Source organism: Kogia breviceps, chromosome X (assembly GCF_026419965.1).
Source record: "Kogia breviceps isolate mKogBre1 chromosome X, mKogBre1 haplotype 1, whole genome shotgun sequence".
NCBI lineage: Eukaryota > Metazoa > Chordata > Mammalia > Artiodactyla > Physeteridae > Kogia > Kogia breviceps.
The window spans coordinates 106,318,532-106,344,975 of record NC_081330.1 but is presented as its reverse complement, the minus strand read 5'-3'; the positions used below and the strand labels follow the sequence as shown (position 1 = coordinate 106,344,975).

General features: G+C 35.6%; 1 protein-coding gene across 17 annotated transcripts in view; it reads right to left on the bottom strand.

Moving 5' to 3' along the window:
* The window catches only part of DMD (dystrophin), a 2,551,447-nt gene that overhangs the window by 1,600,590 nt on the left and 924,413 nt on the right, over positions 1-26,444 (bottom strand). For 13 of the 17 annotated variants that reach the window (XM_067023689.1, XM_067023685.1, XM_067023692.1 and 10 more), the window contains exons 8-9: positions 19,467-19,648; positions 18,100-18,231 (exon numbers count right to left, since the gene is read on the bottom strand). In XM_067023689.1, coding sequence (XP_066879790.1) covers positions 18,100-18,231; positions 19,467-19,648 — 314 coding nt within the window. The remainder of the gene's footprint in view (positions 1-18,099; positions 18,232-19,466; positions 19,649-26,444) is intronic. The other 4 variants (XM_067023694.1, XM_067023700.1, XM_067023697.1 and 1 more) reach the window with 1 other exon arrangement.

Below are 26,444 nucleotides of genomic sequence, written 5' to 3'. Positions count from 1 at the left end.
TACTAGTTAGGTCGAATGTCTTTTCATATACTTACTGATATGTTGACTTTTTTTTTTCTTTTGTCATTTCTTGAATCATGTTCTTTGTGAATTTTCCTACTGAGGTGTTTTGCTTTTTCTTATTGATTTACTATTGTTATCTATACGTGAAGGCTATTAAAATTGTGTATAAGTTTTACAAATAATTTCCTAACTTATTATTTAACTTTCAAAGTTCTTTATGATTTTGCATGTATAATTCTAATCAATACATGATACAACAAGAACTGCCTTACTAAATACATTCACCCACTCAATAAATAACTACTATAATCACAGAATGTGAAGCAATAGAAATAGTAAAATTTTTAAGAGCTTAATAGATATTTTCTTTCATATTCATTCCTGGCTTCTAGGATCAACTGGGCAATGAGCAATTAGTAAATTAATGGTAATACTACAGTCCTTCTGGCATACTTGTTCCTGAACTACTTGAGGACCAGGTAGTTAAAAAGCCTTTAATCGCCTGGTTCACATGAAAATTAAATGATGAAATAGAAGTAGAGGAATCCATGTACACATCTTATTTCTAATTCCATTACTGATCCAAAATTCCTCTTGAAATGACTTTTTGAGGTATTATACAGTAAATTTTAATGTTTCAGAAGAAGAACTACGTATCTCAGGAAGCAGATAATTGCCACTGGATTTAGCAATCTGACCCACAGTATAGAAATTTCTAATTAAAACCCTCTTTTTTATAAGGCTAATCTTTCAGCCAAAAATTTCCTTGGGACATGTTATAATGAAGATAAAATGTACTAAAATTTTAAATTAACCAGAGATCTCAGAGGAAGCTAACAAACACATTCATAAATGTTTACTGTAAGTAAATTTTATTGTGAAGTAATCCTATTTTTAAATGTAACTCCCACAATAGGCATCATTACACCATGAATAACTGAACTAATAGAAATAACAACTAAAATAACTAATAGAAATAAATATTTAAAATATTAATCTTCCAAATCTGGAATTGATATATGTAAAAGAGGCACATGACTTTCTGTAACTGACCAGCAGGCAGATGATCTGGAAATAAAGTCACATAACAATACTGTCAACTCATGATTAATCCTTTCAACGATGATTTCTTTCCCCAACAGTTTAATTTATAACATTTTCATAGTTTAAAAAATTGATGTCTCCACTCTTATCATAAGTTTTCCATGACCCAAAATACCTTCTATGAGTACTAACTGCATGTTGCTTTCACAATTACTCTATATTAATTACTACTAAATAAGATACCTCTTCAAAAGAATTTATTTTTTACATATACAAGCTTAAGGGAGTTTCAGTTAAAACAAAACATTTGCCAGTAGATTTGAAACCCAAAGACATTGAATTAACCACTATTTACCACACATTTACTACCTATGTTGCTCTGCAAGTTTGGTTAATATATATTGATTAACTTAGCATCATTCCATTTTTGCACTGATATTATTCATAGGTAAATCACAAACTAATATGTAGGGACATGTTCTGATGGAATTTTATAGCAGGGATTTTAAGAAATATACCCATATAAAATAAGGTTCCAACCAAGGTTATCATGTATCTTAATTTTGATGTTACCACACTTTGAGCATGGTTTCATTAAGAAGTAGGATTAGAAAGTTTAATTAAGGAATAATTATTAAAATATTAAAGTACTTTATGAAAAACAGATTGTTGTAAACAATACAATGAAAAACAGGAAATCACATTACTTAACAAATGTAGAAACTAGAGATTCTGGAGAAAATGAAAAAACTAGGTGAACTTGCTTAAAATATTTAAAATCCTAGGATATAAGTTCATATTTAGTATATTTCAAGATACCACCTACTGAATCCAGTATTTCTATTCTGTGGCCTGAGCTAAACAATTTAACATCTCTGGACTTCAGTTCTGTCACCTATAATACCCTCCATACTACATAATATATAAATTCTTCCCAAATGAATTTGAAATTTCACTTGGGTTGCAAAGTAAGTGATTGATCTCCATTGCAGAAGTTTCTCTGTAATAATTATGGACAAAAACACTCTCAAACTTCTTAGTTAATCAGGAGCCTGGATATTTGAAGATCTGTACAAGCTTACTTAAACCGAGTACAGTCACCAATAAGTAGAGTACTCATTATTGAACACCTGTTAGGCAGCATGCTAGCTACGTTTCTCAGCTGAGCACTGACTCTCGTAAGAATTGTGTAAATTGTGGCAGACTGTATTTTGCAAGATGAGTACAACAAGATCTCCCATCCTACCTAACTCCTCTTACAATGTAACAATGACACTTCTCCATCAAGAGGTGGGTCTATGTTCCCTTCCCTTAAACATGGGTGGATCTATGACCATGGAGCAAATTACACTATGTGACTTCCAAGAATAAGCTAAAAAAGGCAATATAGCTTCTGCTTGGTACTCTTTGGATCACTCGCTCTCGGAACCCAGCCAGCATTTTGTGAGAGAACACAAATTACATGGAAAGGCCACATGTGGGTGTTCCAGTCAACTACCCTGGCTAAAGTTCCAACAGAACCACCAGACATGTAGTGAAGGAGCCTTTGAGATGATTCCAGCCTCTGCTACTGTCTCATTGCAACTGCATGAGAAATCTCAAGCCCAGTTAACCCCAGAAGAATGACAGATAATGACAAAAATGACTGTTATTTTTTTTGTAAGCCTTTAAATTTTGAGGTGATTTGCTATGTGGCAATGAAAACTGCTGAACAAGATATGTATGACTATATTACAGAGGAGAGCCAAGAGAGAAACATGTGTATCACACAGCAAGTAAGAAGATAAATCAGAATTTTAACACATCTTTTTATGATATCATGCTTCCTCAAAGATTTATTTTATTTGCAAAAAAGGTATTAAAACAAATGTTTGGCATTAATATTCTTTAAGAGGCCAAAAATAAGCTAAACAAGACATACTACATCCATTCTTCATGAAGAGTTCTGAAAAATATATTAACGATTACAGATAAGCTCACCTGACCTTTTAAAAGATTGTTACGTAAACAGCTTAGCTTGGTTCCACCCAATAATTCTTTCAAACTTTATAAAGCCACTAGGCCCACAAAATGTAATGAACATGAAGTAAATGGGAACTTTCATATACCCTTGTTTTACAGAAATTTACTTTTTTTTTTTTTTTAATCATCCACAGCTAACACCTGGAGCTATCTCTGGTATCAAAAGAGACATGGGAAAAGTCAGGTTCCAGCACGGGAGGTTAAACTATCTATCGTCTTTCCCAGAAACTCCAACTATCTTTGCCAAAGATAAAAAAGGAATTTTTTTAATTTTTAATTTTTTTAATTTTAAGTTTAAATCATAACTTATAAATACAATACCAAATACAGGAAAATTGACCTGCATTATTAGATACATTTCTTCATCCTTAAACACTTATTTCTACTATTCACTATTCTACTGTATAGAAGAGTGAAGGCTTTTTTCATGTATGCTATGTGCTAATTATTTTAGCCACCATGTAAAGCAGAAATCATCTCAATTTTAGAGATGAGAAAATAGTCATGGAGAGAAAATGGCATATCAAGTCCCACAGAGAGTTATTAAAATAACAGAGCTGGAATTTGAAGGAGATTAGTTTCCTCTCGCCTTCCAGATTTCAGCCCAAGAGAAGATTCAACTGATACTTTCAGCTATAGAATAGTCCTTTACCTTTAACAGTTCCATTATTTTTAAAAATTCCAGCTCTTGTTTCTTTATTTCACAGTGACTAAAATGACTTATAGTCATTTTAATTTGACTCTTTTTTAACATTTTGGTCTCCTTCCCCATCTATAAATTAAGCTTCATGAAAACATTTCCATGCTGTTCATGGAAAGACTTTCAGGAACTAGAAGAGTTCTAATATATAGCCTGTGCTCAATACATGCTCATTAAGTAAACGAATAAAATCTACACCTCTAACTTTAAGATGTCTGACTCAAAACTCTGACTGTAAATATAAGAATTCTGTGTACCTGACACTGAAAAATTTAAGAACACTTCAGCTGGTGAAACTTAGCCACGTGGGTTTCTTTTTCCCTTCTTCTATTTTTTAGATTAAAAAATGGAAGGGTAAGAGTGTATTTGTTCAAAGTAATATTATTACTTCTATTCTTTCTGATGTTCTGTCCATTTCAAAATTCTGCTTGGAAATTTTCCGTGCACCGATCTTTAGAGCTGAGCTCAAACCTGACAATACTCTTTCTAGGTCACTTGTTCAGTCACATCAGAAAGTATAAAAGCTTCCATGGAGAAGATCAATGGTGCTTTTAATCTAAGTAGAGCTCACCACTGGCTGGCTTTGCACCCTGTTTGCCAATTCTTCTACACAATCTGCGTTCAGTCTGAGGGACAAGTTGTGTTGGGAGGGGCCAGTGGCAGAGACAGAGTAAAGAAACCCCTGCCCCTACCTCCTCCCAACAGGAACACTGGGCCTAAAATCACCTACAAGTGTTTTTTTTTCTGCTTTAGAAGGAAGCACCGCTATATTCCACTTTGCATGGTTCCAAGACTATTTCTCAGCAACCTCAGAACTAAAAAGTACATCCTTTACCTTACAATTTTGTATCTGGTATATTAACTCAGGAAATCGCCAAACTCTACACCGGTTCTGATTCAAAAGTTTATTTATAAATCACTTTGGAACCCAAATTCTAATTTCCCATAGAAGAACTGATAAAAATATGATAATGTCCTCAGATCAAAACACAAAATTTCATTTAACACCTGATGTATTTAAAGTAGTAATCATGATATTGGTGCCAGTTTTTTGAGAACCTACACTGTGCTTATGCCATGGAAGGTTCCTCGTATAATTCAATTTACTTAATCCTCCTAACAGCTCTATGAGTTAGATATAACTATCATAACACACATGAGGAAACTGAGGTCCGGCAAGGGCAAGAATCTCTGTCAAGGCCACATAGCTAGAAAGTGGCAAAGCTGGAACGTAAACCTAAGCCTCTCTGATGCCAAACTTTGGGCTCCCTCCTCTTTGCTCACCTAGTGCTTTCCTTCTCAAGAAGTGATGCTTCTATGGGTAAAAGTGGTTTCATTTTGAGGTTTCATAAATGACTGTTTCCCTGCTTTTGGAGTATCAAGTGCATATCTTTATCTCAACTAGCTTCCAGGTAATAGTGCAATTTCTGGACTTGGACAAAAATTCCATCAAGCCCTGGGTTACTTTAACATAAACTTCTGACTGCCTACAAAACATCTCTTTCCTTCTCTATGTCCTAATAGAACCTGCTTTGATTCAGGAATCACTGTTCCATTTGGCTATATGATTCAAGGATGGCTGACTTTTGATTGGTTTAAGCCAGTCATGATAGTATGTTCTGTTTCCCCTTATTGGTTTAGGCATGAGGATGTGAGGTAATCCTGTCCAATAAAATGCAAGAGAAATATGCTAGGGAGCTTCTTGGAAATGCTTCCTCATTCTTAAAAGAGGCATACATTTAGATTATGATATACATGTATTAATCTATATATGGTTTCAACAACTGAGTAGCTTCTGGGGAGAAAATTAAAATTGTTCTCAACTTTCCAATTTGTACCAGTTTTAGTAGGATCAAAGTTTTAAAAAGAGACCTAGAAGAAACCATGGGAGAATCTTTTTTAAGCACCCTTTCAATAGAAGTCATTTATAAACATGACCTCCCCTGCCAACAAAAAGTCATTAAAGATTAAAGAATTTCAAACAACATAAAATAACATTCTGAATGGAGAAAAACACCACAAATTCAAAAGACAAGTAGCAAACTGAAAATTATTTGTATTCCATGTCACAAGAAATGGCTAATGCATTTAATATACAAATAAGTCCTGCAAACTGATAAGAACAGATATTATTCCAATTGATAAAAATTGGGAAACATGACAATTTCCCAGAAAAAGAAATCCTACTTGTTCTTAAACACATGCAAAGATGCTCAGTCTCTCTCTCTCACAGTAAGAAAAACTGCAAATACTTGAAATTTCACACACACACATAAGGGATGGCAAGGATGAAAATATTTAATTTCAATTGACTTTTATCCTTTTTATTTTTCAATCATATTCAGGCATACCTGTAGCAAAAAAAAAAAAAAGTTAAATAAAATTGATATATAGAACTTCTGCTGAGACTACTTCCTTCAATTTATCATTCAACACCTGAAACATGCCATTTAGTGTGAGGTAGAGGATCCTTGTGCAGATGTGAGAGGGTGTGCAGATTGGTATGTATGCATGAAAGAGAGAAAGAGCAAGAGGCAAGAAGAAGGAGCAGGAAGTAAAATAATTGAACAGCATAATTTAAAGACATGCTCTAAGGCAAGATCTGGATGTAAGGAGGATTGTATAAAGGAAGAGGGTCATAGATAAGATTGGCAAGGTTTGCCAGATTAGATAAAGTTGAAAACCACACTAACAGACAGGAAGGAAAAGGTGCTAGAAATAATCCACAGTAGCAATGGGTAGGAATTAAGAACCAATTAGGCATGAGGGAGTTCAGGGAGGAGTCATACATGGCTAGATGGGTTCAAGCCTGGGTGAGAATACATGTCAGAGGAGACACTTGGTCCCATGGGCCAAGATGAGGTCAGCTTTAAATATGTTGAACTTGAGGTTATGGTAAGACATCTGTGCATGGAAACTACTAGCCAGTAGGCAGATGAAAATTGTAGAACTGGACCATTTCAAGGGTAGGTCCGAAACGCTGAGAAGCATGAATTGTGTCTGAACAGACACAAACATTGAGGGCATGAGCACACTTTGTATGATGGGCACGTTCTTTTGTTCTAGTTTGTGAGCATCTAAATGCCATTTTTAGCTCTACAGTGTTATCCACTGTATCTCCATCTAACCATATACTTCATAAATATTTGTCATCTAAAATATATAAAGATAACTTTTTCTTAACTTCAACTTTAATTATTTTGAAAAGACCCATAAGTATGTTTTTTTTTTTCTATTTTTCCCCTTTGTTATTAGAAGAGCCAATTTTATGGTTTGTGTGTAATTAGTACTTTTGCAATGTTTTACAGATTTTTATAATATAGAGGCTGTTTCTCTGTAGTGTTTCTACATACTTTATGTTTAGTATCTCTATTTTAAATATTCAATTGCTTATCTCACAAATGCACAAATAATTATTTACCTGTCCTACTGGTGACAGGCAGACTCCCAGGAGGTAGACAGCTATTGTTCATCAGGCAAAGAGGAAGAAGAGAAAGATTTTTCTTCCCAAATGCTTTCCAGCAGTTATAAGTATTAGAAGACTAAGGATAATGGTGATGAAAAAGGAAAAGAGCCTTGGGCTGATCTGGCTGGGAGTTTCAAATAGCGAAGCATCAAAACTCTACTGGAAGTCATGACACCTGCTTTGAGTCCCAGTTCTGCCAGTTACTTGCTGCTTACACAAAACCTTCACTCCATTAAAATTCCTCCTACGTTAAAATGAGCCTAATAAGATCATTCCACAGGTTTATTGCACTGGTCAAATGAGATATGTATTCAAAAGGCTTTTAAAAACTGCAAATGTTAGATAAAGAAGAGAGGTGCTTCTTTTTGCTCTGGCAAGACTGAGAGGGATGTGATTCCCTTTTATTCTTATAAAATTATAAGAGTATAGGCAACGTATGGATAACTTTCCAAAGCCTGATTCCTTTACTTTGTGAGCTTCCTAGAGAGCAAAAGACATTATTTGGGGCTCAAAATGTTTATTAAATGAATGTGGGCATCTGTGCCCTAAGCTGTGCAAGGAACACAAAGATCTGCCTTTATAGGCAGAAATATAGGTATGTCCTTATTTGTTTCTTTATTTTTCTTCCACGTTGTTTCCAGCATAAGGGTAGTTTCCCAATGTCTCTAGAAGAAGGATGAGGCCCATGTGCAGTTAACACAAGAGGAAGGGAACAACCTGATACTTCAGGGCACCTTGGAAAAGCCATGTGATAGCAGTCTTATTGTTAGCTTACAGGTAATGGATGCCCTCCTAATATCTGCATCCCAAGGTATTAGACAGTAGCAGCCAGAAAAACACCCCTCAGAGATGTCCATGTCCTAATACCTGGAACATATGAATATGTTACATTATATGGCAATGAAGAATTAAGGTTGCAGATGAAATTAAGTTTGTTGATCAGCTAGCCTTAAGATAGACAGTTTCTCATGTTATCCAGGTAGGCCCTATGTATTCAGGAATCCTTAAAAGTGGAAGAGAGAGGCAGAAGAATAGGTCAAAGGGATGTGATAAGAAAGACTCAACTTGCCCTTGTTATCTTTGAAGATGTCAGGGGTCATGATCCAGGGAATGTGAACAGCCTTTAAAAGCTGGAAAAGACAAGGAAATGTAATCTCCCTTAGAGCCTCCAGAAGGAAAGCAGTCCTGCTGACACCTTTTTATAGCCCAGTGAGAACCATGATGAACTTCTAAACCATAATAAATAATAATACAGTTGTATTGTTTTAAGCCACTAAATTTGTGATTATTTGTCACAGCCACAGGAAAAGTAATATATCGATTCATACATAATCAGTCAGAAGAGTGGCTCCATCCAAGAGATATAGGCTTTTGTCCACGTGAACATAAATGATTCAGTGTAGGTTTATTACGCGTCACAATGCAGTTAGCCCCTCACTTTCATTCTCTCTTGAACCCACCCCAATCAGCAACACCTCCAAAAAAATACACTCCACCGAAATTGCCCTTATCAAAGCAAATATCAGCTAGAGTTAGCATATAACTTATTGACCAAAATGACACAGAGAATGAATAGAGGTGTTTAGAGAGTGAACAAAGGTGCTATTAGTAAATCCACTGTGATAACTGCTATATGTCAAGATTTCCCAGGGGGCTTATCCCACTGACATTTCACTGGTTAATTTTCAACACTAATGTTACTTCAACTAATCAGCAATACTTAATGCTGTTAAACACTCTTCTCTCCCTGAAACACTTTCTCCTCCTGCCTTCTACAATACCACACACTCCCCCTTTTCATCTCCTCTTTCTAGCAATCCTTTTTAACCCATTTGCTGATTCCTTCTTATCTCTAAGCCTTAGGTGATCTCATCCAGGTGACTTTTTTTCTTAGGTGATCTCAGCCAGGTCAATGGATTTAAATACTATCTATGCTGTTGATGACTTCCAAATTACTTATCCTCAACTCTGATCTTAGAACCCCAGCTTTATGTATATTCAAGTCTCATAAGCTTCTCAAGATTAATAATGTTCAATGTGATACACTGCATTAACAAAATTAAGTTTAAAAATCATATGATCGTCTCAGTAGATGCAGAAAGAGAATTTAACAAAATTCAATATCCACTCATGATAAAAACTCACCACAAAGTGGGTACAGAAGGAACTTAGCTCAACATAATAAAGACCATATATGACAAGCCCAGAGCCAAATATTTTCTCCCATTCTGTAGGCTGCCTTTTCATTTTACTGATGGTTTCCTTTGCCATACAGAAGCTTTTTAGTTTGATGTAGTCTCACTTCTTTATTTTTGCTTTTGTTGCCTTTGGCTGTGGTGTCAGATCCAAAACATCACTGGCAAGACCAATGTCAAGGAGCTTACAGACTATGTTTTATTCTGGCAGTTTTATGGTTCCACGTGTTACATTCAAGTCTTTTATCCATTTTGAGTTGATTTTTATGTGTAGTGTAAGATAGTAGTCTAGTTTCATTCTTTTGCACATGCCTGTCTAGTTTTCCCAACACCACATAATGAAGAGACTATCCTTTCCTCCTTGTATATTCTCAGCTCCTCTGTTGTAAATTAACTGACCATATATATACATGGGTTTATTTCTGTTAAAATGTCCATATACCCAAAGCAATCAAGAGATTCAATGCAATCCCTAACAAAATTCCAATCGCATTTTTCATGAAAATAGAACAAACAATCCACAAAAGACACCAAATAGCCAAAGCATTCTTGAGAAAGAACAAAACTGGAGACATCAAGCTCCCTGATTTCAATTTATATTACAAAACTATAGTAATCAAAACAGCATGGTATTGGCATAAAAAACAGACACATAGATCAATGAAACAGAATAGTGAGCCCAGAAATAAACCCAATACCTATCAAAGTTCCAACCTCATTTTCACAGAAATAGAACAAACAATCCTCAAACTTGTATACAATCACAAAAGACTCAAAATAGCCAAAGCTATTTGCAAGTCATATATCTGAAAAGGGATTAAAATCCAAAATATATAAACAACTCATATAACTCAATAGCAAAAAAACGAAACAATCCATTTAAAAACTGGGCATAGGATCTGAATAGACAGTTTTTCAAAGAAGTCACAGGCAAAAGGCACATGAAAAGATGCTCAACATCACTATTCATCAGGAAATGCAAATCAAAAGCACAATGAGATATCACCTCACACCTGTTAGAATGGCTATTATCAAAAAGACAAAAAATAACATGTGTTGGTGAGGCTATGGAAAAAAGGGAACCCTTGTGCACTGTTACTGTGAATTGAAATTGGTGCAGTCACTATGGAAAACATTATGGAGGTTCCTCAAAAAATTAAAAATAGAACTACCATATAATGCAGCAATTCCTCTTCTAGGTATTTAGCCAAAGAAAACAAAACATTACTTCAGAAAAGAGGTTTACATCACCACGTGCACGGCAGCATTATTCACAATAGCCAAGAAATGGAAACAATCTAAGTGTACATCGATGGATGAATGCATAGAGAAAAATGTGACACAAAGACACACTCACATACATACATACATACACAATGGAATATTATTCAGACATAAAAAAGAATGAAATCTTGCTATTTGCAACAACGAGGAGGGACCCTGTGGGCATTCTGCTAAATGAAATAAGTCAACAAGAGAAATACCATATGATCTCACTGATAAGTGGAATCATAGATACAGAAAACAAATTGGTGGTTGCCAGAGGCAGGGGGTATAGGGTGGGCAAAATGGGTGAAGGGGGTCAAAAGGTACCAACTTCCACTTAAAATATAAATAAATAATGGGTATGTAACGTACAGCATGGCAACTATGGTTAATGATACCGTATTGCATATCTGAAAGTTGTTAAGAAGGTAAATTTTAAAAGTTCTCATCCCGGACTTCCCTGGTGGCGCAGTGGTTGAGAGCCCGCCTGCCGATGCAGGGGATACGGGTTCGTGCCCCGGTGCGGGAAGATCCCACAAGCCGTGGAGCAGCTGGGCCCGTGAGCCATGGCCGCTGAGCCTGCGCATCCGGAGCCTGTGCTCCGCAAAGGGAGAGGCCACAGCAGTGAGAGGCCCGCGTACCACCAAAAAAAAAAAAAAAAAAAAGTTCTCACCCCAAGGAAAAAAAATTCTGTAACTATGTATGGTGATAAAGGTTAACTAGACTTACTATGGTGATCATTTCACAACATATACAAATATAGAATCATTATGTTGTATACCTGAAATTAATATGTCAGTTATACTTCAACTTTAAAAAAAAAAAAAAGTTTAAGAGATTAACAGGTTCAAAACTGAGCTTCTAACCTTACTCCCAAACCTGCTCCTCCTATAGTCTATCCTATTTTGGTTGGCGGCAACTCCATTCTTCCTATCGTTTAAACAAAAACCTTGCAGTAATCCTTGGTTTCTCGAATTCTTTCATGACTCACACCCACTATGTCATATGGAGCATGATCTTGATGAAATGGTGGCCTCCAATTCTGCTACTAGGTATGCCATCCCAGAGAGCATTAAACAGAAAGGCTCACCAACGAAATTAATATGTTCAAATCCCAACATTTGTTAAATCATTTTAAAGCATATGGAGAGAAACAAGTTGAAACAGATGAAAGGTGTAATGCAATTAGGATAAGGTCAAACAGAAGAACCACCACGCTATTTAAATCTTGGGTTATACAATAGCCATACGTTTTGCTGTATCAGACTTCCCTGTTGATGGTGTGGTGGACAGAACCAGAGGTGAGATTTGAGCAAGGCACATTCTTAGGACAGAAAGTACCTAAGATGACCACATACACTTGCTCTACTGGAAAGATGCAGGGGCAAGTATAGCTGACCTATAGCTGTAGCTCATCAGTTAGTCTGCTAAACTGTTATAGGATTTATTTGCATTTTTTATGTAGAGCACTTGGGAGGCCATAAGACATACTGAGTATCATTAATCGGTGGCCAATTTAGGAATGATGAAGCTGCCAGCCCAGAGGTGATATCATCATACCTTATTATTTGGTCTTTTCATCTCTTTCCATCCATAAACAATATTCTTGTGTATTTCACTATTTATTCCATCTTTTTTTTTTTTTTTTTTTTTGCGGTACACGGGCCTCTCACTGTTGTGGCCTCTCTCATCGCAGAGCACAGGCTCCGGACGCACAGGCTCAGCGGCCACGGCTCACGGGCCCAGCTGCTCTGCAGCATGTGGGATCTTCCCGGACCGGGGCATGAACCCATGTCCCTTGCATCGACAGGCGGACCCTCAACCACTGCGCCACCAGGGAAGCCCTCCATCTATTTTTAACATGTGTAATAGGTCAAGTTACTATCTAAAGTTGACACACATTTTGACCTCTGCCTATGTCTCACAAGCTATTTGCTCTTCATCAGCTAAATTTAACACACAGGTTTCACTTATATTTCATAAGCTATTATTGAACAGTTTATTTACACTCTAAGTTTAATGCCTCTTGGAAGTATCATCTATCATCTTTGTTTTCTTATGACACAGTTAAATATTCTCAACAAATACAGCTAACACGTGTTCCACATTGAATTGGCAAACCCTGTAGGTTATCCAAAACATATCCAGAATTCAATCACTATGCATCATTCTCACTGATAGAACCATTATGAAAAACAGTATGGACATTTCTCAAAAATTAAAAAAATAGAACTACCATAAGATCCAGCAATTCCACTTCTCAGTACACATCCAAAGGAAACTGAAAACAGTATCTGAAAGACATGTCTGCACTCCCATGTTCATTGCAGCATTATTCACAATAATGAATTGAAAACAAACCTAAATGTTGGCCAATGGATGAATGAATAAAAAAAACGTGGTGTGTGTGTGTGTGTGTGTGTGTATACACACAAACACATATATACATACAATAAAATACTATTCAGCCTTAAAAAGGAAGGAAATTCTGGCATTTGAGACAACATGGATGAACCTAGAGGACATCATGCTAAATGAAATAAGCTAGATACAGAAAGACAAATATTGCATGATCTCATTATATGTTGAATCTTTAAAAAAAAAAAAAAAAAAAGCCAAACTCATAGAAACAGAGAGTAGAATGGTAGTTCACCAGGAGCTGGAAGGAGGGAGTCATGGGGAATTATTTTTTTAATAGATACAGTTTCCATTTTGCAAGATGAAAAGAATTCTGGAGATAGATGTTGGTGATGGTTAGACAATTTTATGAATGTACTGAATACCACTGAACTGTACACTTACAAATGGTTAAAACGTTGACTTCTACATTATGTGTATTTGACCACAATAAAAAAAAATTGGGGGTGGGGAGAAAAATCATCCAAATCCAAGCCTCTGTCATATCCTGCCTGGATTACTGCAATAACATTCTAACTAGTCTCCTTGTTTCCATCCTTATTCCTCTAGTCTATTCTCCACAAAGCAGCCATGATGAAATAATGTGAGTTTATGTCATTCCTCCAATAGCTTTCTACCTCATTGGTAATAAAAACCTAAGTCTTCATCATTACTTACAAAACCCTATGTGATCTGGTCCACTACTACAGCTCAGACACCATCTCCTAGCACTGTGCTCCTAACCTGTACCTTTCCTTGAACAGTCCAAATAAATATCCCCACAACTCAGAGCTTTTGTACTATCTGTATTTCTTCCTCATGCATCTGTCTTCCCAAAGGTACCCATACCTCTTTCCAGTCTGTACTCAATATTTACTTTCCTAATGAATGCTTCTCTGACCACCCAAACTGATATTTTAACTTTTCTCCACCATGTACTGCATATTCCACCTTGCTCTTTTATTTATTTTTTCTTTTTAGCATTTACTATTGTACTTACTACTAAATTTTACTTTACTTAATGCATGTTATTTTCATATTATTTGAAATATTTTACTTATTTATACTTGTTCATACTATGATTCTCCCATGAGCACATATCCTCCATTAAGGCAGGGATTATTTTGTGTATTTGTTTACTCATGTGTCTTTTGATCCTATAATAATACCTGGCACATAGTAGGTGATTAATAAATAAGTGTAAAATGATTACATAAATTAATATTACTCCATGTGTGAGAATCATAGTAGAGAAAATTCAGTGGTAGTTAGTATAATTAACATGGGCTTGGAGTCAGATAAATCTGAACCTAAATTCAGGCTCTGCCACTTATTGGTTAGGCCTTGAAATCTGGATTAAATTGGCCAATTTGAAAAGGAGATATAAGTCATTCTAGCCTGAGAGAACCATAAAAGCTAAGAAAAGAAATTGCTTGGCACTTGTGCAGGAGAGAAAGTGACTTAATTTGGTTGGAGTAAAGAAAACATAAAATAGGTTAGTGTGAAATAAGCATGAAAATATAAACTGTTAATAGATCATGGAGCTTACTGATGAAAGTTGGGAGAGTCGAGTTATTATAAAGGCAAAAGGAAGTGAAGAAAGTTCTGTGAATTGTGTTATTAAAGCTGTTAATAAGAAAATCTAATATGATTTACAGGGGACTAAGCTAAAAGAGTGATATTGATTGAAAAGCTATTTCTGTAATCTAGGAGACATGTAGTGAGAGCCTGAATCAGAGGGCATTTACGAATACTAAGGGAACATAACTTAATGGAGAAATGCTGTGAAGAAAGAATTGACAATACATATTTAATTATCGAATACCAGATCACTACAGAGGCAAAAGAGTATGTCACATATTTAAGTCTCATAAACTTTTTAACAACACCCCCATTTATATAACAAAAAGGACAACAAACAGGTTTGTGAGCAATGAAAGAAGGTTCACTTCAGGACATAGGAGGTTTGAGAAATCAGTGGACATCAAGGTATAGATACATACCAAAGAGTTGAAAATGAGGCTGTAACTCAAGAGAGATTGGAAGTGGTGAAAACATAAATACAATGATCATGGGCATACAGCTTCAAGTAAAGAGATTAAATCATATTGACAACAGAGAGCGTATACAAAAAAGAAGGTCAAAGGATCTCACATGAGACTCCTATGCTAAGGGAGTTGGAAGAGGAGGAACAGCCAGATAATGAACGAGACACAGGACAGTTAGAGGAGGAGAAGGAGCTGGTAAGTCTAGAGGCTATAGGAAAAGTACTTCAGTGACGGTACAAAGCCTGACAGGTGATAAAAGACACTGGATTTGGTGACCAAGTATAATTATTTGCCGAACAAATAAATATATAAAGCATAGACTACAAAAAATGGTCAGTGAAAGAAAATGTCACATAATAGTACATTAAGAAGATAAAATGGAGTGGTGTGTTTGGACAGAGGAGGTGTGCCTACAGGAGTTTTGGCTAGGATGAGGTGCCAGGAGAAAGAGAGAAATGGAAAGTAAAAAAGATATTGGGGATGTTTAATATTAGATTAGTAGTAGAATGAGAGGCATGATCCAAGTCATAAAAATAGGAATTCAGTGTAACTATAAAAAGGATGTCCTCCATTGAAGAATGGGTGGTAGTTAAGTGATACAATGAAGGAAAAGTTAGGGTTCACACCAGAGAGTATTGCTTCTTGGTAAATTATGAGAAAAACTGATTTATAGGCAGAGATCCTGATATAGGTCAGATTACTTTACCTCAACACGTTCACAAACTGCAATGACTATAGATTTTCTAAGTTGGGACAGATGGACATACTTAATGTTTCTAAGATACTGGGAACTTTTACAATAATTTAAACATTTTATGTTTCCCATAGGGAACAGTCACCCACGTGGCTCTCTCTTCTGTTATGGAAAACTGCACCCTTACTTATAGACCACCAAGTAAACACTTGAATGAAACCCTCTAATGGAACCCAATCTGGCCGATCATTAGAAGTAGATCATATATAACCTGTAGGGGGCAGTACAGGCTCAGCCCCTGTGAGAAACTCTAGAAAAATTTTTCTCAGTAAATAGTTCAGATACAAATTTATCAAACCTAACTATGTGTAACACCATCTTCTGATATGCTTCCTTTAGAAACAGGCAGGATGTATCATTCCTCACCAATTGTGATTCATGTTTTTTCTTTTCTAAAGGATAACAATAGGTTTATTTCAATGGTTTATGTTAAGTTAAAACAGATATGTGAACTGCTCAATATTTTATAATATATTACATATTTTGAAATATTTAGTGAACAAATACAGTCTAGCAAAATTAAGTCCATTTACAATTACTTCATTAAGGACTCATACCTGAACAATGCCTTAATGAGATGGTAATGAGGTAAAAATATGCTGCCAGAATAGGCATTGGAGAAAACCTTCTGGAAAAGGCAGCTCAATAAAGTGAAAATAAGGGGGAAAAATCTCCTCTCTTTGTCTTGGCTAAGACTTCTTTATTTTAGGAGGTACAACACCTATTAAGTCTTGGAAGTTTCAATTGGAGGATGGTGATTTAAAAAAAAAAAAAAAAAGCCTAAAGAGTCAGGAAGAGTCAGGAGGGTGGGAGGGAGAGGGAGGAGGAGAAAGGAAAGGGTGGGTACACTTAAACTTAAAATGGAGATAAAAATAGTACCTCCCACCTCTAAGAGTCATTATAAGGATTTTATTAGTTCATATAATGTATACACATAGCATATAGTTAACACTCAGTAATGTGTGGTAGAATTCTTTTTATTTACTGATAATGAAGAAACTGATTAGGTTTTTTGTTCAAGACTATACAACTTTGTGAAAATGTGGATGGGAATTTAATTGAAGATGAGGCTGAGTCACATAATCATTCTCACTCATCTCCTTTGTTCAACTTTGCAAGAAAACTAGCCAAGGATAAAGGGCATAACTATGTCCTGAAATATGTTCCCCTGGGGGAAGCCTTCAGTGTTAAAATTTTTCACGCATCAATTAACTGTGCCAAATAAATCACTAATTAAATACAACCACTATCTTAAAAAAAAAAATTGATGAGTCTCCAAAAATGTATACTTTTCTCCAATGGGATCAAGGTGATAATTTCTAAATTCCCATTCATTGTGTAGCATTGAGAAAAGTCACTTCCTCAAGAACTCTTCAAATTGCTCTTCTAAGCAAAATAAATGAGATTTTCTTTTAAAGGGGAATTTTAGCAAATCCAGCAATTCTAGCACATGCCATTCCCATGCTCTAACATATACAAGGCTATATAATTTCTTGTATTTTTAGGTTTTCTACAACACTGCAATAATGATGGAAAACGCTACTGAGAAGATTCATTATGTGGAAAATACTGAACGGTGCATAGAATCTGACCTGGTTTGAGTGTGACTTTCTTGTATAAATACTACAGAGCCTGCTATCAAGTTTAAATTGGCAAAATTAAAATCTATCATATGAAGAGGCTTACAGTTATATTTTTCTTAAATAGAATATATATATATATATATATATATATATATATATATATATATATATATACACTTATACAGTGAAAATATAATAAGGGCAATATATAGCGTATATATTTCCTTTAGGTATCAGATATCTAGAAAAATCTCCCCAAGTAATGTGACTAGTAAATTTTATCCATTTTCCCATTCTTTTAAATGACCTCTCTTTAATGAGCTTTGTGTTTTGGTTGGTCGCCTTTATAAACTAATCTTACAGGTAATTATATAATCAAAGTACAAATCACTATTATAAGAATCCCCATTCATGAAGAATCAACATACATTAAACCTAGAGAGGTCTCAATAACAAAACAGCATCATGTGAAGTATCTAATACAACTGAGAACAATGAAACGGCTTCTGATGGCAGAGAAAAAAAAGGCACTGCAAACTTCAAACAAACAAAAACCATGTTAGGTTATCTTGGGTGAAGAAGTTCTTTGGTTTGGAGAACAGAGAGTAAATGTTGACAGACCTGTGAAGGAAATGGGCTCCGTGTGGGGTCAGAGGTGGTGACATAAGCAGCCTGTGTGTAGGCATAGCTCTTGAACCGAGGCTTAGGAGAGGAAGGAGTTCGTTCATAGCCCTGTGCTAGACTGACTGTGATCTGCAGAAGGGTTCGGGGGAGGGGGACAGAGAGGAGGAGGAGACATGATAAGTAACCCTGGAAGGACTGCTTTCCAACACACTAGAAAAAAACGAATGTTAAATGGAAACAGTGAGATGAAAAATTTAATCCTAAATATATATGTGATATTAGAAACTGGTACACTCCAAGAATCGTGGTGCTCAATGTCATGTTGGAGAACAGGTAGTCAGGGAAGAGAGGAGGATGGGATTTAACCGTAAAGATTCCAACCTGACACACCTCCAGCACTAATATGGGATGCTGCTCTTCAAACTGGCAAAAACAAGCAACCCAAAGCAATCTTCTCTGAACCCAAAGTAAACAAAACCAGAATTCATCACGTCAATACCTTGGAAAGGACTGAAGCTCTCATAAGCTAAATATAGAATTAGCTCAGTAGAGTGAGAATATTAGGCCTGAGAGCTTTCCAAGACTTCAGCAGAAATTTTGCTAAAGACTTTTTCATCATTGTTTGTGTCAAAGAAAGTTAAGGAAAAAAACACCCTAAATATACACCGTTGGGAAGAAGAACTAGCAATGTAACAGAAGACTCCCACTGGATTCTGTACAATAATATCATAAAAGTCTTTATCATATGTATTCTGTTTAATTTTTATTTAAACTATTTTAAACTAATTTTATCTTATCAAAAACATTACCTTGAGTATGCATAATTTGTTACTACATCAGCAAGTTGCCACTAAAAATAAGAAAACATTATTAAACAGAGTACTTGCCTCTGCTCTTGGTCTAGTTCTTCGTTTTTTTGCTCTAGTTGATGGAAAGCTTAATGTGTATATGAGTCTATCTTTTATTTTATTTCACTTTACACAATGGAAATGCGATGTAGTCTGTGTCCCATATTCCTATAACATGGTGCATATAAAGAGCAGAGTATTTTTACCATGTGCCTAGAAAACAACATTGTTGTCCATGATATCAGATGAAATTTAGGTTTACACAGTCCCCTTCCTCTCTCTCCCTCTCTCTCTCTCCAAATACAGACACACACAGACACACACAGACACACACAAAGCTATATATACATATATTTTTGTACGTGTGTGTGTGAATATATATACATATATATACTATGCTATACATATACATATATGTGTATCCATCCATAGACAATATAGATGTGTGTATAAAATCTAAAAATCCATATAAAATAGAAAATATCATTGACATTAGCTATTCTTTTGATCTTTTACCTGTTGAGAATAGTGCATTTGATGATGTACTTGAAAATGTTCTTCTCTAGTAACTTTTGATGGCCTTGGCAACATCTCCACCTCCTGGATGGCTTCAATGCTCACTTGCTGAGGCAAAACTTGGAAGAGTGATGTGACGTACATTAAGATGGACTTCTTATCTGGATAAGTGGTGGCAACATCTGTAAGCACATTAACACCACACATCAATTTTTGTTTTCTATATTTGAGTGTCTAAAAGGGGAATGAACAAATCAATGTTACAGGAAGAAGACAGATTAATGAGCACTCGATTGTCCATGAATGTCCTCCAGAGACTAATTAGAACATGATAATCAGGTCTAAAATGTCCTTCCAATTTGGCAGACCAATGAGATGAGCACTAAAGTTAATTTCTTTTCCTTGTTCACATAAAAACTTCATTCCGCAATACTTTTTCCTAAGTCAAATTGCCAAACTAGCCCATCTAAGAGAGTGGTTTTCATTAGATAAGAAACAAAAATAAAAGATTGCATCTTCCTTTCCATGGAAAGTTACAATAGCATGTCAATTAAAATGGTGCACTGGTAATTAAACCATTACACCAAAGAGCTTAATACCCTGGCTTCCACTAAAGAAAGCTTGCACCTCCTAATCAAATTCTTGCTGGTGATTAAGCATGTAAAGAGCAAAATAATGTCTCTGTGTTGAAATGAACCGTGTATTTCTGCAATCAAAATAAAAACTATATACCATAAGCATAATGATATGTAATATTCCTTAACTATATTAAAAATATTTCTTTACATTATGGTGCATCTGTTAAAGTCAGATGTCGCTTTCCTTCTTAAATGTTAGAGATAAATTTAAAAGTCCTTCACATAAAGTTGATGTGACATTATGTCCTTTGCCACATCTAGAGAATGAAAGAAACCCAGCATTTCAAGTCAATAATAATTCTTAATAACATACAGTAAGTGGCAGCTCCTTCAAAAGCTTTTTTTGCTACTTGGCATTACAATTTACCCACTGTGCTCATTCCAGGGAACCAAATGCAAAAACAAGCCTTTATGTGAAGAGTACCATTAATCCCAGAAGTGTTAAACATAAATCCTGGCAGGAGGCCAAGACAATTTAGCAGCAATGTGCCAGGCATTTTTCTTGCCATAAATTTATCCTAGCTCAGCTAGAATTAAAGATCTGTTTTAAGTTAAATATGTATATTCTGGTCAGGTGTTCTGTTTATAAGTTAAAAAGACAAGAGTCAAATTTCAAGTTACAAGCAGAAAAGGAGGTTGAACAGGTCACTTAACTCCATTCCTTTGCAAGTCACATGAACATGATTAATCAGAACAACTATTTTTAAAGTATTTTTTAAAAGAGTTAAAGAGAAGCAAAAAGTTAGCTAATGTTCCTTGGTCTGCTTCTATCTATGGTATAATACAGTCCTTCTTAATTTTTAATGTGCATATGAATCACCTGGGGATCTTTTAAAAATCAGAATCGGATTCAGTAGGTCGGGGTGGAGCATGAGGCTCTGCATTTCCAGCAAGCTCCCAGGTGATGCTGAAGCTGCTGTCTTGAAGACCATACTTTGAGTAACAAGGGTCGAAAAAAATGACACAGAAGCATGCTCTTATATTACCTTCTGCTTCACTGTTTTGCTTACTTGTTTTCAAAAGATACTTATTGGACACTTAAATGCATAAGGCTTAAAGGTACAAAGTTATTGATATATAATACATACTCTGCTGCCTATTATAATTTAATTATTAGCCAACAGATGGTGAAGATAATTTTTTGCAAATATTTTTTAGGAAAGAACTAAAGAAGACCTTGTGTATAAGTACTGCCTTTCAAAAAAAAAACTTACTAACTTAGCTTTGAAATTCTAAAATCTACCTTTCATTTGATAATTGTTTTTCAAGTGTTCATTGTATGGCAGATACTATACTTCATCACAATATATTTTTGAAACTCTAGAATGTTTTCTTCCTTCTCACTAGTAACTAGTCAGTTTTATCTGTAATGAGCAAAATTTAGAATTGTTTATTTTTTAGTGCATTAAATAAAACCATGCTGTGAGAAAGGCACTGAATTTTAAAAGGTTGTCTGTGTAAATAAAAAGTTCCATGACTCTACTTACTGCTTATATTAGACATGTGCACGTGTACGTCTGGCCTGGCCTCAAATGCAAACCATGATCCAAATAAATAAAGGTAAAAATAGATCTAGCATTATTCTATTGCCCCAAGCAAATGTCAAAAATTGTAGCATATTTTATCTACATAAAACATCTTTTGGATGAACGTGAATATTCATAAATATCAATCACTACAATCACTATTTGATCAAACCATTTACATTTTTGCCCCAATCTATTACCATCCCACCTCAGAAGTTGTACAGGATTCAGCTGTACCAGTAGGTAGAATCCAGTATTTCTTTCTGTTTTTACAAAAAGGAATTTAGATATTCTAAAATATGTTGTATTCCTTCCAAATATATTTACTAAAGACCTATTAAATTTTAAATATTTTAATAGATTATCCAGGAGATTAATAAGATAGAGAATCTATGGATTCGACTTACAGTTTGGAATAATAAATAAGAAGAACAAAATAATTGCACTGCTAAAGAGAATTTAAAATGTGTTCCTCTAATCGGCACAGCCAGTGCTTTAATATGTTCAGAAAAAGGAAGAAAGTACACATTACTGGAGGATCAGAAAATTCTTTATGAATAGAAAACTGAAATAAATTTGTATAGCGTTTCATTAGGGGAAAACCTAATGAAATGGGGAAAGGTATTCTAGGCAGTAGAAAAGCATGAGTAAAAGTGCAGAGGTAGAGACAGATTAGACATGTTCTGGAAAGAGCGCCTTTGGGTGTCTTAGCCACAGAGTTGAGAACAGTGATTAATGGAAAAAAAGGGAAGCTTGTATGTGGAACACTAAGAGATCATCAACAGCAAAGTAGCCAATTTGGCCTTAGTTCAATAGGTTGGAGAGTAACTAACTAATTTTGATCAAGACTGTGAAACCATTAAAATTTTTGCAAAGTAAAACCATTAAGTGCAGAATGGAATGGAGAAAAAAACTAGAGGCAAGTAGGAGGCTGGGACCCAATCCAGATAGGAGGTGTCAGAAAATTAAAATAGGCTGTGTAATGAAAACAAGGGGATGCATAACAGAAATTCTAGGGGATGCATAACAGAAATTCTAAGACATCCCCAAAATAACTTCATTCAATTTCAAATCATTTACTCCACAGTCTTTGCAAATGCCTATATACAAAATCCTGTCCTAAGTCCTGGGGGTACAAAGATTAATAAACTGAAAATGAAATGGAGGAAGGAGGATTGAAGGAGGAAACTGCTTGTTCTGTAGCCATGGTAACAAGTAGCCACCAACACAAGTTTCAATCTCATTTAATCAATTAGCAATTACCTGCCTACATGGTCTTGACCATGCTTCTGCAAGCCAAACAACATCAACCCCTCCCTTCTGAAAGTCTGCCAATCAGAAGTGGACTTGCTCCAATGAACAAAATTCTGAATACAAACCAATTAACAGTGGTCTCACCTGAGTAACCAACCATGCTTCTAAAGGTGACATCAACCTACTCTGAAGTCTGAATGTTCATATATCTCTTGACCCCTGGGTTTCCCCCCCAAACAAGAATTTGAGGAAGGTGAGAATGATGGGATGTGATTTCCTTTTTTTAAAAATTATAAGACATTAAAATATACAAATTGAAAGAAGTGGGTGAACCCCCAAAATAAGAACTTAAAATTATATGAAAGTGATCTTTGCACTAAATACCCTATTATATAATGGGTTGATTGCCACAAAAGTTTAAATTAAAAATTTCTAATCCAATCTTTGAAACCAGTTCAGGATGGAAATGTTAAGAACTCATAATACTGCCAGAAAATGTTATTTTATGAACAATAACATTGATTCAGATGAGTGTTTCTATAGTCACCAGAATTTTAATATTGATGGCTATAATGGAACAAATAAACCATTTAGGGAAATTGCATATTTTTCAAAGAAACTGAAGCCCACAGCAGTTTGATGGCAAGTTCAAAAGATAGTTCAAGTCAGATTTAGAACCCAGTCAGTGCCATCATATTTCTCAGTACCTTATCTTCATTTTTTTCAGAGAATGCTATCTTAGTGCATTTGAAAACCAAGTATCTCAAAGTCATTATCTAAATGATGACCCTGTGATCCATGTGGTTCCATTACCAAATATCACCTACACTCTCCATAATAGTAGTGATTTCTATTTCTAATAAGTGAGGTATTACACGAGTAAATACACATAAAAATGCAATTTCAGCAGTAATCAAAGAAATGCAACTTAAATAAAGATGGAAGTGTTTAATTATACTCCATGGCCTATCAAATTATCAAAGAATGACAAAAGGATAACAATGTTGCAGAAGTGTCAACAATTTGGCCAAACTCCTACTTTGCTGGAAGAGTATCAGTTGGTTCCAACCTTACGAAAAATATTTTGGCTATATCTAAAAGCAATCATATTCAATGACCCAGTAATTTTCCTTCTAGGAAGCCACCACAAGGAAATAATCAGAAATTTAATAGAAGATTTATATAAACAATGTGAAATTTAAGCCCTCTTTACAATTAGAAAAGAAATATTTATCACATAAAAAAGAAAAAAATTCAGACCATTCCAAATTGCTTGACAGAAAACTAAAATTAGAAATGACCAAATATATAATTGTATGGGGACATAATGGGCCCTGAATGGACAATGATCGACAGGAAGACACTGGAACTCACCAAAAAAGATGCCCCACATTCAAAGTCAAAGGAGAAGCCACAATGAGACGGTAGGAGGGGCGCAATCACAGTAAAATCAAATCCCATAGCTTCTGGGTGGGCGACTCACAAATGGGAGAACAATTTACCACAGAAGTCCACCCACTTGAGTGAAGGTTCTGAGCTCCACGTCAGGCTTCCCAATCTGGGGGTTCAGCAACAGGAGGAGGAATTCCTAGAGAATCAGACTTTGAAGGCTAGCAGGATTTGAGTGAAGGACTTCGATAGGACTGGGGGAAAGAGAGACTCCATGCTTGGAGGGCACTTTAAAATAAAGACTATTACAAGAGACAAAGAAGGACACTACATAATGATCAAGGGATCGATCCATGAAGAAGATATAACAATTGAAAATATTTATGCACCCAACATAGGAGCACCTCAATACATAAGGCAACCGCTAACAGCTGTAAAAGAGAAAATAGACAGTAACACAATAATAGTGGGAGATTTTAACACCTCACTTACACCAATGGACAGATCATCCAAAATGAAAATAAATAAGGAAACACAAGCTTTAAATGATACATTAAACAAGATGGACTTAATTGATATTTATAGGACATTCCATCCAAAAACAGCAGATTACACTTTCTTCTCAAGTGCGCACGGAACATTCTCCAGGATAGATCACATCTTGGGTCACAAATCAAGCCTCAGTAAAGTTAAGAAAATTGAAATCATATCAAGCATCTTTTCTGACCACAATGCTATGAGATTACAAATCAATTACAGGGAAAAAAAACCCTAAAAAACACAAACACATGGAGGCTAAAGAATATGTTACAAAATAACCAAGAGATCACTGAAGAAATCAAAGAGGAAATTTAAAAATAAATAATAAATAAATAAATAAGTACCTAGAGACAAATGACAAGGAAAACACAACGTTCCAAAACCTATGGGATACAGGAAAAACAGTTATAAGAGGCACGTTTATAGCTATACAAGCTTACCTCAAGAAACAAGAAACAACTCAAATAAACAATTTAACCTTACACATAAAGGAACTAGAGAAAAAAGAACAAACAGAACCCAAAGTTAGCAGAAAGAAAGAAATCATAAAGATGAGAGCAGAAATAAATGAAATAGCAACAAAGAAAATAGCAAAGATCAATAAACTAAAAGCTGGTTCTTTGAGAAGATAAACAAAATTGATAAGCCATTAGCCAGACTCATCAAGAAGAAGAGTGAGAGAGCTCAAATCAATAAAATAAGAAATGAAAAAGGAGAACTTACAACAGACAACGCAGAAATACAAAGCATCCTAAGACACTACTACAAGCAACTCTATGCCAATAAAATGGACAACCTGGAAGAAATGGACAAATTCTTAGAAAAGTATAACCTTCCAAGACTGACCCAGGAAGAAATTGAAAATATGAACAAAGCAAGCACAAATAATGAAATTGAAAGTGTGATTAAAAATCTTCCAACCAACAGAAGTCCAGGACCAGATGGCTTCACAGGTGAATTCTATCAAACATCTAGAGAAGAGCTAACAACCATCCTTCTCAAACTCTTCCAAAAACTTACAGAGAAAGGAACACTCTCAAACTCATTCTTTGAGTCCAGAATCACCCTGATACCAAAACCAGACTAACATAATACAAAAAAGAAATTTAAAGACCAATATCACTAATGAATATAGATGCAAAAATCCTCAACAAAATACTAGCAAACAGAACCTACAAACACATTAAAAGGATCATAGCACCCTAAGGAAGATGGCAGAAGAGTAAGACGCGGAGATCACCTTCCTCCCCACAGATACATCAGAAATTCATCTACACGTGGAACTGCTCCTATAGAACACCCACTGATCGCTGGCAGAAGACCTCAGACCTCTCAAAAGGCAAAAACTCCCCACATACCTGGGTAGGGCAAAAGAAAAAAGAATAAACAGAGACAAAAGAATAGGGACAGGACCTGCACCAGTGGGAGGAAGCTGTGAAGGAGGAAAGGTTTCCACACACTAGAAGTCCCCTCACGGGCAGAGACTGCAGGTGCCAGAGGGGGAAGCTTCAGAGCCATGGAGGAGAGCGCAGTAACAGGGGTGCAGAGGGCAAAGTGGAGAGATTCCTGCACAGAGGATCGGTGCCGACGAGCCTGTGAGGCTTGTCTGCTCACCCGCGGGACGGGCGGGG